Raw genomic sequence first — 14,585 nt, 5'->3', positions numbered from 1 at the left:
GTATACTTTAACTTTAATCTAAGGTTTTTAGTTTTGTAAATGGACTAAATGCACATGTTTAATCACCCAAAGTTGTTTTTGTTTTTTGTGAGATTGCTTTGTTTTTGCTTTTGTAATTTTGTTGATGTTGTATGCTTCATTATTTATAGTCTTATGATGCAGAATGAATGCTTTGTTTCCACATGTTCATCCTAATTGTCTGTTAACCTAAGTAAAAAAAGTAAGTGTCTATCAATGATTCTTATTAGTCAGTTGTACCTCACAAAACAGGGTTTCAATATGATATTGTAGACTTGATCAGGTTTTTTTTATTTTAAAAAATGCTATTTTTTCAGTGAGTTTGAAACAAGACATTTTTCAAACAGAAGTATTGCATACATTTTTTCCCTTATTTTTAATGGAAATAGATACTTACTTTCCTTGCACATCCCAAAAGAGATGAAAGGGTGGTGCCTAAGTTAATAGCATTTACCAGTACATAGTTTAATCATTTGTACTAGCCATTGTAGACTTATTGTATTTTTTCACGTTTACCAACACAAATCCACATGAGACAGTAATGTGTACAAGCCATTACAGTCTGATTATGTTGAAAGTTTTATATTATAGTATTTGTGCAATATTTATTCACTTCATGAAAGGTTGTATGTCATTTCATTGTGTAAAATCTGTAACATTAACATTAAATGTAGTTTATACACTTTTGTCTTTTTATTAGTTAGCCTTATTTACATAGAAAATATTGATTATAACACCACTTTATAGCACCATGCTTGGGGTATTTTGTGGTGGCCAGTTTTATTTTAAACCGTAAAAAAATTTGCGTTTGTATATTGATATCACGTTTTTGTCGTCCATGTCATCTAAAGACATTTGATTTCTGGACAATAACTTTTGTATTAATGAATAGAAATCTATCTAAATCTATCTAACTCAAGGGTTACAACCACTAAAGGAAGGTTGAGATAGATTTTTGGGGTCATGGTTCTAACAGTTTATAAATTAGGGGACAAAAAGGGGCCCAAATAAGAATTTTTCAAGTTTCCAGACAATAGCTTGTGGAAAGGTGTATGGATCTCTCTGAAATTATACCACAAGTTTCCATTACACAAAGGGATGGTTAGGAGTAGCTTTGAGGGGTTATGGCCCAAACTGTTTTGGAATTAGGAGCAAAAAAGAGGAAAAAATAGGGTGGTTAGTGGATTACTTGAAGACAATTCAAAAGCAGTGAAAAGGAGGTAATCCAAACACATTTATGTTTTGATTACCTCCCTTACACTGCTTTAAAATTATGTATAAAGAACTGTTGTATTGTCTTGAGATGATTAGCTGTCAATTTATGATTAGAAGTTGCTATTAACATGCTGATTAAGTCTTGCTCGGCTAAGAAATTAATTGGTGGAGGAAGCCTGAGTGCCTTTAGAAAACCAACAATCTTCCATTGGAAAACTGACAATCTTTGTGAATTATGATTGGAGAGTGTTCCCCCATTCAAACTCAAATCTGTCTAGTGATTACAGAAGTAGAACTACATAAACCACTTGGTCAATGAGAACCCTACCATAAAAATAAGAGCATCTACTACCCTATGATTTTGTATTATGCACATCTGCTTATTATCACCTTAAAACTATAAAGATTCATATTATTCAGTTTGGTTCAGAGAAGTTGCCATAACACACTGTTGCAAAAGTTAATTTTATTTTAATCATTTTGGCCAAACTGAACATTGTATTAAATTTTAAGAACATCAATATAACAAGAGGCTCTCAAGAGCCTGAATCGCTCACCTTAATTTTTGTCGAGCCTTCGACTTGAGTCGAAAAAGCGAGACTAAGCGATCCTACTTTCCGTCAGCATCGGCGGCGTCCACAAATATTCACTCTGTGGTTAAAGTTTTTGAAATTTTAATAACTTTCTTAAACTACACTGGATTTCTACCAAACTTGGACAGAAGCTTGTGTATGATCATAAGATAGTATCCAGAAGAAAAGTTGTAAAAATAAAATTCCATTTTTTCCGTATTTTACTTATAAATGGACTTAGTTTTTTCTGCGGGGAAACATTACATTCACTCTGTGGTTAAAGTTTTTAGAATTTTAATAACTTTCTTAAACTATCCTTTGTTTGAACCAAACTTGGACAAAAGCTTGTTTATGATCATAAGATAGTATCCAGAAGTAAATTTTGTAAAAAAAATAAATCCATTATTTCCATATTTTACTTTTAAATGGACTTAGTTTTTCTACAGAGAAACATCACATTTACTCTGTGGTTAAAGTTTTAAAAAATTTAATAACTTTCTTAAACTAGCTGGGTTTGTACCAAACTTGGACAGAAGCTTATTTATGATCATAAGATAGTATCCAGAAGTAAATTTTGTTAAAAGATATTTCCATTTTTTCTGTATTTTACTTTTAAAGGGACTTACATTTTCTTCCAGTTAACATAATATACAGTCTGCAGTTTAAGTTTTCAAAACATTAATTAGATTCATTAACTATCCTACCTTTTTAACAAACTTGGACAGATGCTTCTTACAATCAAAAGGAATATTTTTATTGATTTTTTTCCTCCTTTATGTTGAGCCTGCGATTTACAGCAAAAGTAGGCGAGACACTGGGTTCCGCGGAACCCTTACAAATTTTTTTGGTTAAATCTCTCATCAATGATTATTTTGGCTTTTCAATTTATTTAAATGTTCTTTGAATTGTCCTATTCTCTTCAAAAGCAAAAAAAAAAAATTAATCATTTTCTTCTATGTTCTATTTTAGCCATAGGAGCTATGTTTCTTGACATGTGTATACAAGGAAATAAAATATAAAATTTATACTAGATACTCTGAAACTCATTTAGCCTAAGTTTAGCTGAAATTGTTACAGCAGTTTCAAAGGAGAAGATTTTTTGAAAGTAAGTCAACATGATGAACAAATTGTGAAAAAAAGTCTTTAAAGGGCAATAACTCCTTAAGGGGTCAATTGACAATTTTGGTAAATATGACTTATATGTAGATCTTACTTTGCTTAACATTTTTGCTATTAACAGTTTATCTGTATCTATAATAATATTCAAGATAATAACCAAAAACTGCAAAATTTCTTTAAAATCATCAATTCAGGGGCATTATACCTGAAAAACCAGTTACCCAATTCGGCTGAAAATTTCAGGACTGGTAGACCTTGACCTAATAATTACTTTAACTTCTTGTCTTATTTGCTCTAAATGCTGGAGTTTTTGAGATATAAGCCAAAAACTGCATTTACTCTGTTCTATTTTTAGCCATGACAGCCATGTTTTTTGACAAAATAGAAAATAAAACACAAACTTTATTTTATACACCCTACTCATCATTCAGTTGAAGTTGATTGAATTTGGTTGAGTAGTTTTAGAGGAGAAGATTTTTTAAAGTTAGCAAATATGATGAACAAATTGTGAAAAATTGTCATTAAAGGACAATAACCCCTTAATGGGTCAATTGACAATTTTGGTAGTATAAACTTATTTGTAGATCTTACTTTTCTGATCATTTTTGCTGTTCACAGTTTATCTTTATCTATAATAATATTCAAGAAAATGACCAAAAACTGCAAAATTTCCTTAAAATTACCAATTAAGTGGCAGCAACCCAACAATGGGTTGTTTGATTCATCTCAAAATTTCAGGGCTGATAGATCTTGACCTAATGAACATTTTTACCCGATGTCAGATTTGCTCTAAATGCTTTCGTTTTTGAGATATAAGCCAAAAACTGCATTTGACCCCTATGTTCTATTTTTAGCAATGGCGACCATGTTTGTTGATAGATCAAAACTTCGGATACAATTTATAAACTAGATACCCTAAGGAACATTCAGTTAAAGTTTGGAAGTATTTGGCCTAGTAGTTTCAGAGGAGAAGATTCTTGGAATAGTTTACGACGACAACAACAGACGCCAAGTGATGGCATAATCTCACTTGGCCCTACGGGCCAGGTGAGCTAAAAAGATGTGCTAAATTAGTTATTGAGACAGCAGCCAAATAACATAAAATTTACAAAAATGCAGTTCAAGGTCACAGAAGTTTCAGTGGCAGGAGGGTTACCCCTGGAGTCTAGCGAAATGTTATTGAAAACATGTCTTTCATGGTACATCAAACCATGCATATACTACTCACAACAGTCAATGGTTATACTCAGCTGGTTTAGTGGCTAATGTTATAATTTATACTGGAGATATAAATCTTTGCATCCCTTTAATTTGGCACCTCTTTATGTAGATCTTCATTTGGCCCCACTTTGATTTATGAGACTGTCAGTGTGTCTCTCATTTTGGTCTATGTGCACTTTCAAAATTGAGGAATATAGACTATAATTCATTTTTTCTATGTCTGCATTTGTTATAATATAAGTACAAAAAAAAAAGGCTGTTCCTGCTTCACAAGTGGCAATCATGTATGTTGCTAATGTGAGTACAAACCCAGTGACAAGTTTAATTTGGCATGTCAAATTGGTTGTACTCAATGTCTCAAATGCCTAAAATTATAATTTCTTTTCCCTTATTGTTATTACAAGCGTTTAATTGGACTATCCTATTGCATACATTTATCCTAAAATACAAGAAAGGAGGACAGAATTGTAGATACGAGAATTGGAATGTATCTGTTGTGGTTGTCCTTGGTTCATGTCTGTCATATATTGTTTCCTAAATTATTATTTGTCTCAGTTGAAGTGTTTCATATTTTTCCTGTATGGGCCATTAGTAACAGAAGAAACACTGTATTAGTATAGGTTTTTCTAATTGTTGCATGCCATACAGTTGTTTTGATCACACATCTGTGATACAAGTGAGAGGTTTAGCTAGCTATAAAACCATGCTTAATACACAATTTTCTCCATAAGAAAATGCCAGTACCAAGTCAGGAATATGAGTTGTTATCCATTGGTTTGATGTGTTTTAAAAGAGCTTTTTATTTTGCTATTTGATTAGGGACTTTCCTTTTTGAATATTCCTGAAGTGTTCCATATTTCTGTTATTTTACTTGTTCGTCTATAATTGCTTAAATCCACTTGTGATGGAAAGTTGTCTTATTGGCAATCATACAACATCTACTTACTTTTATATCATACAAATGATAAATAACTTTACAATTACATGGATAAAATCTCAAGTTTACCATCTCAATTAACCACATCCCAGTTATATAAATTCAAACTTGCAAACAAAATATTTGTACATGTAAGAAATGGGTAAAAGTAATTTGCGGTACACATAACAAATATCTGGACTTAAAACTAGAGGCTCTAAAGAGCCTGTGTCGCTCACCTTGGTCTATGTGAATATTAAACAAAGGAAGCAGATTGAAAATTGACTACAAAGGTCAATAACTCCTACAGGGGTCAATTGACCATTTCGTTCATGTTGACTTATTTGTAGATCTTACTTTGCTGAAAATTATTGCTGTTTATAGTTTACCTATATCTATAATAATATTCAATATAATAACCAAAAACAGCAAAATGTCCTTAAAATTACCAATTCAGGGGCCGCAACCCAAAAACAGGTTGTCCAATTCATCTGAAAATTTCAGGGCAGATAGATCTTGACCTGATTAATAATTTTACTTCATGTCAGATTTTCTCTAAATTATTTGGTTTTTGAGTTATAAGCCAAAAACTGCATTTTACCCCTATGTTCTATTTATAGCCATGGCGGCCATCTTGGTTAGTTGGCGGGGTCACAGGACACAATTTTTAAACTAGATACCCCAATGATGATTGTGGTAAAGTTTCAAATAATTTGGACCAGTAGTTTCAGAGGAGAAGATTTTTCTAAAAGATTACTAAGATTTAAGAAAAATGGTTAAAAATTGACTATAAAGGGCAATAACTCCTAAAGTGGTCAACTGATCAATTTGGTCATGTTGACTTATTTGTAGATCTTACTTTGCTGAACATTATTGCTTTTTACAGTTTATCTCTATCTAAAATAATATTAAAGATATTAACCAAAAACAACAAAATTTCCTTAAAATTACCAATTCAGGGGCAGCAACCTAACAACGGAATGTCAGATTCATCTGAAAATTTCAGAGCAGATAGATCTTAACCTGATTTACAATATAACCCCATGTCAGATTTGCCCTAATTGCTTTGGTTTTTGAGTTATAAGCCAAACACTGCATTTTACCCCTATGTTCTATTTATAGCCATGGCGGCCATCTTGGTTAGTTGGCGGGGTCACCGGACACAATTTTTAAACTTGATACCCCAATGATGATTGTGGCCAAGTTTGGTTAAATTTGGCCTAGTAGTTTCAGAGGAGAAGATTTTTGTAAAAGTTAACGCAGGAAGACGACGACGCCGGACGCCAAGTGATGAGAAAAGCTCACTTGGCCCTTTGGGCCAGGTGAGCTAAAAATGATATATAAGTTAATTGAAATCTAAAACGTCACTATAGACCACCAGAGAGAGGTAAGATTGACTAAAATTCTACAGGATATAGGCACAAAACTCAACTCATTTCATTATGCTGCACTACTAATGCAACCTGGACATAAAATGATTTGCATAAATGGAGCAGTGTATAACTAAACAGATGTTTTATGAACTCCTTATCACCAAGTCATTTTTAAGAAGTTAAATGGTTACCTGAATATTGTTATTTTTTGGTAAATTTGTATAGTTTTGTTGTGCGATTGAATTTACCATACATCAAGAAGTACTGTCTTGGAGATGCTGAAGAAAAGTTCTTCATTAAATTAACTACAAATCTAAATACCCAAATTATCATTTTTTTATTGGTCCACATACATTGTACAAAATGGTTCTTCTGACACAATAAAACATCATTTCCTAAACATAGTTCAAATTGACTATAAGATGGTGATGGCAATTAATTATTTCATTCGTCATAGAAGTGGATAAATTAAGATGTCATTGTACCATTAAAATATGGCCATAAAACAGCTGTTTTTACACAATAAACAAAAGATTTATTGTACTTCCTCTCAATGTATTCAAATGTACATAGATATGTTTTCAACCTGTGCATATACATGTAAAATAAAATGCAAATAATTGTGTCCAAGGTAAAATGAAAGAATTTATCACCGTCATTAAAAGCATAAATATACAGTGTATACATAAAAGGCCTGCCTTTATCATTAATATAATGAGATAAAATTGATAATCCATAAATATATCATCTTTCCTCTCAAAACCTTCACTCTTCTTAAAACTAAACATGACATTCCTTTGAAACAATCTTTCTGTTTTTGGACTTTATGTAACTCTATATAAATCAATGCTAATCACAGGCATACCAATAGAAAACTTCCCACTAAAGGAACTCAATTGATAGGTGTACATTTTAACAAGTCATTTAACAAAAATACTTAAAAAAACTAAGAAATCAACCACATAAAAACGTACAAGTGTATGAATGAAATTGAAATCATGAACAATAGTTAAGATGCCCCAGTTCTAATGATAGTTGATTGGAGAAAACTTCAAAAAACAACATTTTTAAAATAAAAAATCAACAAAACATTTTTCATTATTGGTGGGAATGCTATATATAATATCTGAAAATTTATATTTTGATACAATGGATATCTTAGAAAATAAATAAAATCATATCCATAGCATTATCTTGAATTTTTAACTGCATCTTCTTTTAAATTTTTCAAACTGATAAAAAACAATCAGATCTTTTACTTGACTTCAGGAAATAAATACAAAAGGTGTGGCAGTTTTCTCTGTCATAGCCAATAAAAGAAAACTAAAGTAGAATAACAGTTTCTGTCATAAATAATATAAAATGTCTTTTTATCTTCATTGAGTTTCTTGTCCTTCTGGTTCATATTGTTGTACCTGTAAGTAGACATATAATTTGATATTAATGCACCTGGTTTTATCTCCAATATAAGTTTACAAATGGGTATTTGATATTCAAAGTCATTTTAATGTAAGCTATTAAAATAATTTGTGTGTGTGCATATAATTGAAAATATGGAGAGATTGTCCAAGTTGCCATGTTTGCATTCAAATAGTAGATAAAAAGATTTTTCTTATTTTCATGATTCTGATATTGAATACGTTTTTTTTTGGTACTTGTTGAATAATTATGAACAGCCACTATTGTTTTTTCCTCATCTTCTGGTAGCCCTAAATGTCTGTTTAGTTCACGCATCATTGTAAATATAACAGATTTGATGAGACTGTCATCAAAGTGAGAGGTTTAGGGCTTTAAAACCAGGTTTAATCCACCATTTTCTACATTTGAAAATGCCTGTACCAAGTCAGGAATATAACAGTTCTAGTCTATTTGTTTTTGATGTTTTGTCATTTTATTTTGCCATGTGATTATGGATTTTTCGATTGGATTTTACTCTGAGTTCAGTATTTTTGTGATTTTACTTTTTCTTTACAAAAAGAACTTAACATCTGCCCCAAAAATGGTCAATGACTCACACAGTGTTCTCCCCAGGATTTTTGGATAGCACCAGGGTAACGCGTGACGAAATGAATTTTACAATATTTTGTGTCGCGTTGTGTCACTTATTTTTTTCTTGTTGGTTTTTGTCATTACCTTTTTGCCTTTGTTTTGTTTACTGTGGTACTGTGTTGTATGGACTTTGGGTCAGAACATTATTGGTAGAAAAAGTAAATCAATAAAACAGTTTGTATACTTTAATATCTTTGAAAAAGAAAAGAAAGCACAATTAGTCTTTAAACTAAAGTCACTTCTTATATTTGGATCAAGCCATTTTGTCCCAATACTTGTAGTTACACTACACATTCCCTATGTTAGATTTGACCATAACAATGAACTTTGAACAAGATTAATTTTTGTTACAGAACCTTCAGTAAATTGAAAACTACTTTCCATTCTTTTTAACAACAGTTTTATTTATTTTCTTATGCATCTTAATTAGTATTTTTGAAATTTAAGTTTATAAATACTTTATTTCAATTGTATAAGTAATTCTTAGCTCACATTTCTGTTAAGTTAAGGCCCTAATAGCTTTTAAATCCATGACCATACAGTAATATATCTATTTAATAAAGGTATATCAATAAAGGTATCATTCTCTAAAATAATTTGCAAAACATTTTTGTTGGTATGTTCTAAGAATTTTTTTATCCTTAATGTAACATTATAATATAATTTTGCATTCAATTTGTACTTTATTTTAATTTTCAATGAGAAATTATATGTGAGGAGCATTTATTTGTGATAAGCAAAATCAGGGGAAATAACTTCACAATTAATTTTTATAACAGTCAAATTATTTTGACTCAAATTATTTTGACTAAAGACTGGCGTAAAAGAGTTCATTCACAAATGTCTGCTTGTCCCCTATTACAAGTCTGTTATTAAAATTATGATCTCTTAATTAATTAAAACACAAGAGAATCATGTACATCAATTAAATCACGTGGTGAAAACAATCTACCTGTCAATAGACTGGATTGAACTGGTTAGAACTGGTCAATTTTCATGTAAAAATTTCAACCCTCACTGAAAGTTGAAGTCATTTGAAACTTTACCGATTTTAATACGATTTTTTTTACCGAAAACTTTAGCACCACGGAGAAAAATTATACATCGCGGCAAGAACGATACCACCGCGGTAGAAAATTATACATCGCGGGCCCGTGGTCCTTTAAGGGCCTGGGGAGAACACTGCTCACATAGCGGAAAAACAAGCATTACATCTATCATTATAACACCACAAAAAGAATTTACATAAGATTGATTACTGTTCTGGCTTACAATAACTGAAGAATAAGACTACATACGACAAAGCTTATATTGTATAAACAGCTACTATAGCGGAAAATAGATATTTGAAGAAGATATTTGAAAACAACTACATAGATTCAGCTTGCAAGTATTCCTCAAACAATGTAGCTAGCTACCGTATTCACAATTACTTTTTTTCTTTGCCATCACACAATAGCCATCTAGGTTAAGTTATATACAGAAAATCCTCGAAATCTATTACAAATTGGGGGGAAAGATATTTACAGCATACATTTTGTTCAATATGCTCTAATCCTTATTTTTATATCTATAGCCTGAATAATTGCATTCATTATATGTGACCTATAAATACTTTTGGAATAAATAAAAAAGTTCCAAACAACTCTTGCCAAGTTTAGAGAGTTCTAGAATCCTTAATATTGTTAGCTCTCTCTGTAGAGTACTAGAGATCTGCAAGCTAGAAATCCTTGATCATTAAGAGCACCAGAATAATAAATCTTCTTTATTTCTATAGCATGTAAAGCAATTTAAGGACTATACTTACATTTGCTATCTGATATAAATCAAAGTTTTCAACCTTAGTCATACATATAAATAATATATCAACAGAAAACTGACCCTTAGTGAATGTTTGCCTTCATCTTAAAGTTTTATTCCCTTAGCTTAAACTTAATCAGATATAAAAACAGAACATGTTAAAAAAAATTGGAACTCCATTTCTCTTTGAACGGGTGTCACAAACCATTGAACAAAGCGTTTTACTCGTTCAAATGGCCTTGACCTTTGATCAATTACATTTTTAGCTTCTCTTTAGCTCAACATGTATTTTTTTGTTTAAATCTTCATAAATGACCATGTTTAAGACAATCTTATGATCTTTACCTTTGTTTTTAATTCATTGTTTTCCTCTGTCAGCTGTTCTATTTTCTGTCTAAGTTCTGTTACTTCTAATTTTAAGGCCTCAACATCAGCTGTTTCTGGACCTGAAGCTCCCAAATGCTGTTTTAAAAAGCTAAAAACTGGTTAAGGAAATTATACTTCTATTGAATAGCTAAATTTAACTAACATGTTATTTTTCAAATTAAACTGTAAAAAGAAGCTTTTAATTCATGTAAATGCTCCTAACAAATCAACCATAACAAGAATTAATGTAATTTAACACCATCTCCTGCTTCTAACTAGTCACACTATTTTCAACTCATCACAGGTAATGTTCTTATGATCACCACTGTTCAAGGTTACATGATAGATTAAGCCCTTACAAACAAGTGAGACACTGCCACATTCTTTCTGTGCCTAAACCAAGCCAGTAATTATGGTTGTGGATTGATGTCTGTTGTATTTGTTTCTCATTTATTGGCTATCTCCTGTAAATTGTGACAAATTTAAGGTCATACCAGGTTTTTTTGGTAGTTTTACAGGTACATGTATGGTTTGGCATTTACTCATTGTTGAAGAACATACCTTGATAAATAGCTGACTAAATCCACATCACTTAACACTTGGACCTTTAACATAAACTTTAATCTGATAAAAGAGTTTTAGACATGCTTATTTATCAACTCAGACACCATTAAGCAATATCATATGGCCTTACATGTACTATCATAGAATATTACGAAAATTAATTTACATAACGTACAGAGAACAAAATCAGTATTTTAATTTGATAGTAGATGTTTTTGTTTTAATGTTTTCAATTAACCATATAAGTATAATTTATTAATTTCAAATTAGCCCATTGACTTATTTCAAGGATACTCCAATGCATTATTTGGCTTTTCTGGTTCTTCATACAACCCAACCAAAACTGAAAAAGAAAATGGTAATTCATAATAGAAAATACAGATACTACATAAATTTATCAAACAGAAATACTTAAAATATGTACATGAGTGAAGTATGGAAATAATAGATACACCATAAAAAGACATTACAACTGTCAAACATAATAACGTCTTTGTGTTTGCTGCCTTCTATAACATACAGAATAAACATGATGAAAGATTTCACCCATTTTGTTCTAAATGTTTAATTTAGCATGTTTAGAATACTGAAAATTATGACATCTTTGAAGGTCCCTGCTTCATAATGGACCTTGAGAAAAAATTATTAGAAACTTTGAGAGATTTCTTGTCACATGATACATGTACCTAATAGTGATTGATTGATTGTTGGTTGCTTTATGCCGCATTAGCACAAAAAGGCTATATCGTGGCAATGTACCTAATAGTGTACTTGTGGTTCATTCACACCATCATCATCACCAATTTTCTAGTTATAAATTTTGCAATTTGTTTCAATAGGTTGACTCTTAATTATAGATTGATATTATGAGTCCAATCCATTCTACTTTGAATAAATAATGTATGTAAACTTAACAGATTTTAAATTGGTTTATGACTTAAGAATACACATGCATATTGAAATAACAAAAAAAAATAAGTGTGTACTAATTTAATTAATTATATACCTTTTGTTAAGGCATCTAATACACCTGCTTTCTCTAAATATTTTCTGAACTCTTCCCTCTTGCTGTCAGCTCCCTACAGTGGAAATTTTATTTCATAAGTGAAGATTTCAAGAAATTCATAGAAACAAGTCTTCTAGTTTCAAAGGAAACATTATTCATGAACTTACGAATCTTCACCTAAAAACCTTCAACATCATGAAACTATTTTCTGCTTGTTTGTTAAACATAATTAAGAAGAATACAATTTTTAGTAAGGAGAGAGTATGTTCACAATAAACTACAAATTTTATATTGAATAAGTTTTGATATAATTAATACAAATAAACTGTTTAATCCAAGCTAATTGCATTATCCAGAATTTTAAAATTACTTCTGATTCATATAATTCCTTATTTTTATTTATATATCATTGATATATATGCTTAGTATACAATTTGTTTGGCTTATAGAAGAAATTTTACTATGTATTATAGTGCTTTTTTGTTTTTAAATTTCACTGATACTAAGTAATATTTTTTTAAATATTAGATAATTTTTATCTACATGATCGAACAGGAAAACTAATTAACTATTATAGAATTTTCAAAAAACCTTTTAATGCTGCAACTTCCTGTAACAGAATATCAGTACATAGTTTTAACCACAGCAACACTATTGAAACTTTATAAACCAATAGAAAACTAAACTTAAATTCATTAAGTTTATATTTGTTTTTTAACATTCAATCTTTATTTGAAAAAGTCTATAAAATTGTGTGATGCTATATTTGTCTTCTAAGTTCTGGTTGCTTAACTTGTCTTCTTGTCGCTGGTGTTACAGAATCTAATGGAGTAGTTCTTTCAAAATGTAATAGTGCACTCAAATGTTAGGATTTGTTCAAAACATCCTAAACAATGACTATCGGTATGATCACTGGTCCAATGTCCCAGACAAGAACAATTCCATTTGAACTAACAAAACATTGCTCAGACACATAATGGAAAATGACATAATATTGGTCTTTGACTGTAAGTTTTTGGACTAGAAGTAGCAGAAGTTGGTAAAATTTTGTGCAGACTGATTAACTTGAACATCTTTTTAATTTTGTTGTACAATCACAATAAAATTACACATAGTCCTTTACGTTGATTCTGAAATATGAAGACCACAACTGACTTAACACTTATAGTGGAGTCCCCCGTGTCCATGCGGCCAGTGATATTGCACATTAGCTGATTTTGTCATATCAACCCAGAATTATAAATAAAATCATTCTTGATAAGTTCAAGAGTTCATTAATGGCTGCAATTCAGTTATTTACTATATATGGTCAATTTCCATTTAAAAAAAAAATATCATCAGATACAATTTGTTTTAGCTAAGTCAAATTTATATCAGATATGAAATAATTTTTGCTCTGCATCTTCGGCAGTGTGTTTGGTTCAAATTCAGCAACATTTTGCAGTATAAAATCTTTCCTTTATTAAAAAAAAGCTATTTTTGTAAGGCATGCTCAAAATCACTAGACATTGGAGGAACTTTCAGAACAGGGGTTTCCTGGACATGCATTACTCAAAATCCTGAGGATGAAACAATACAAACAGAAGAATTTATGAAATAAAAGTATATTATGAATATGTTCCCACAATATTATCCAATTATTGGTTTAATTAGTTGAATGAATTGAAGTCAAAAGTTTTAAGTGCGTGGATACATCAGACTGCACTGTTCAATGCTGTTACATTGATTTATGCTGCAAGTGTGACACATGTATAACTTCCTTGAATTTGAAAGACATTACATTTTTCGACAAACTTATCTCATTATCTTTTTCTTCTAATTACCATAACGCTCTTTTTTATATTTTATTCCAATATGTTAACAGGAGTACTGTAGAATAACAGTCAAACCTATTTGCAATATGACTGAAAATAGAATTTGTCAGAAAAGATTGAAAAATCTGTCCTGGGTCACCTTTACTGCTTTAGTTTTTATAGTTTTACTGTGTTTGGTTCGTTCATTTAATCTTTACGGTTATGAAAACAGAGAAGAAGACTATTTAACGCAAATTTTGAAATAAAGTATACCCTGTAAGTTGTCATGATGTCTGATGTTGTTCTTCAATCTCGTTTCAAACAGGTCCAGTTAGGAATGGTTGCTATCAAGGTTTCGGTACATGCGCAGTGACCGGTGAAGAACCTAAATGATAACAGGTCTGAAATAAAACTTTACAATTGTGATAAATGATACAATTTAATTTCAAAGTTCAATAAAGATTAGTTTGATGTTAAAATGGGAAAGTAAACAATATGTTTTTTTGTTATAATGTAAAACGCCAAAGTAGTTATCACTTAGTTTGTACAGCCAAACTTAACTTCCGTTTTTCG

The 14,585-nt window shown here is 30.7% G+C and overlaps 1 protein-coding gene across 1 annotated transcript; it reads right to left on the bottom strand.

Annotated features, from left to right (window-relative positions):
- Positions 1-6,752: 6,752 nt before the first annotated feature.
- Positions 6,753-14,459, bottom strand: LOC134688520 (c-Myc-binding protein-like). The gene is made up of 5 exons (XM_063549303.1): positions 14,286-14,459; positions 12,220-12,292; positions 11,508-11,556; positions 10,629-10,758; positions 6,753-7,849 (listed from the first exon to the last, which is right to left on the bottom strand). Exons 1-5 carry the CDS (start codon positions 14,298-14,300, stop codon positions 7,811-7,813), a joined length of 306 nt encoding a protein of 101 aa, XP_063405373.1. The 5' UTR covers positions 14,301-14,459; the 3' UTR covers positions 6,753-7,810.
- Between the last annotated feature and the right edge of the window lie 126 nt (positions 14,460-14,585).

Source organism: Mytilus trossulus, chromosome 10, assembly GCF_036588685.1.
Source record: "Mytilus trossulus isolate FHL-02 chromosome 10, PNRI_Mtr1.1.1.hap1, whole genome shotgun sequence".
NCBI lineage: Eukaryota > Metazoa > Mollusca > Bivalvia > Mytilida > Mytilidae > Mytilus > Mytilus trossulus.
Note: the sequence above shows the minus strand (reverse complement) of the source record. Positions and strands in the feature narration are given on the sequence as shown.

What these genes read in the sequence shown, in the direction of transcription:
- LOC134688520 (XM_063549303.1), bottom strand. An exon ending in ATTAGATGCCTTAACAAAAG is followed by an intron (nt 11,557 to 12,219) that starts GTATATAATTAA and finishes TTTCTTTTTCAG; the next exon opens with TTTTGGTTGGGTTGTATGAA. An exon ending in ACAATGAATTAAAAACAAAG is followed by an intron (nt 7,850 to 10,628) that starts GTAAAGATCATA and finishes GTCTACTTACAG; the next exon opens with GTACAACAATATGAACCAGA.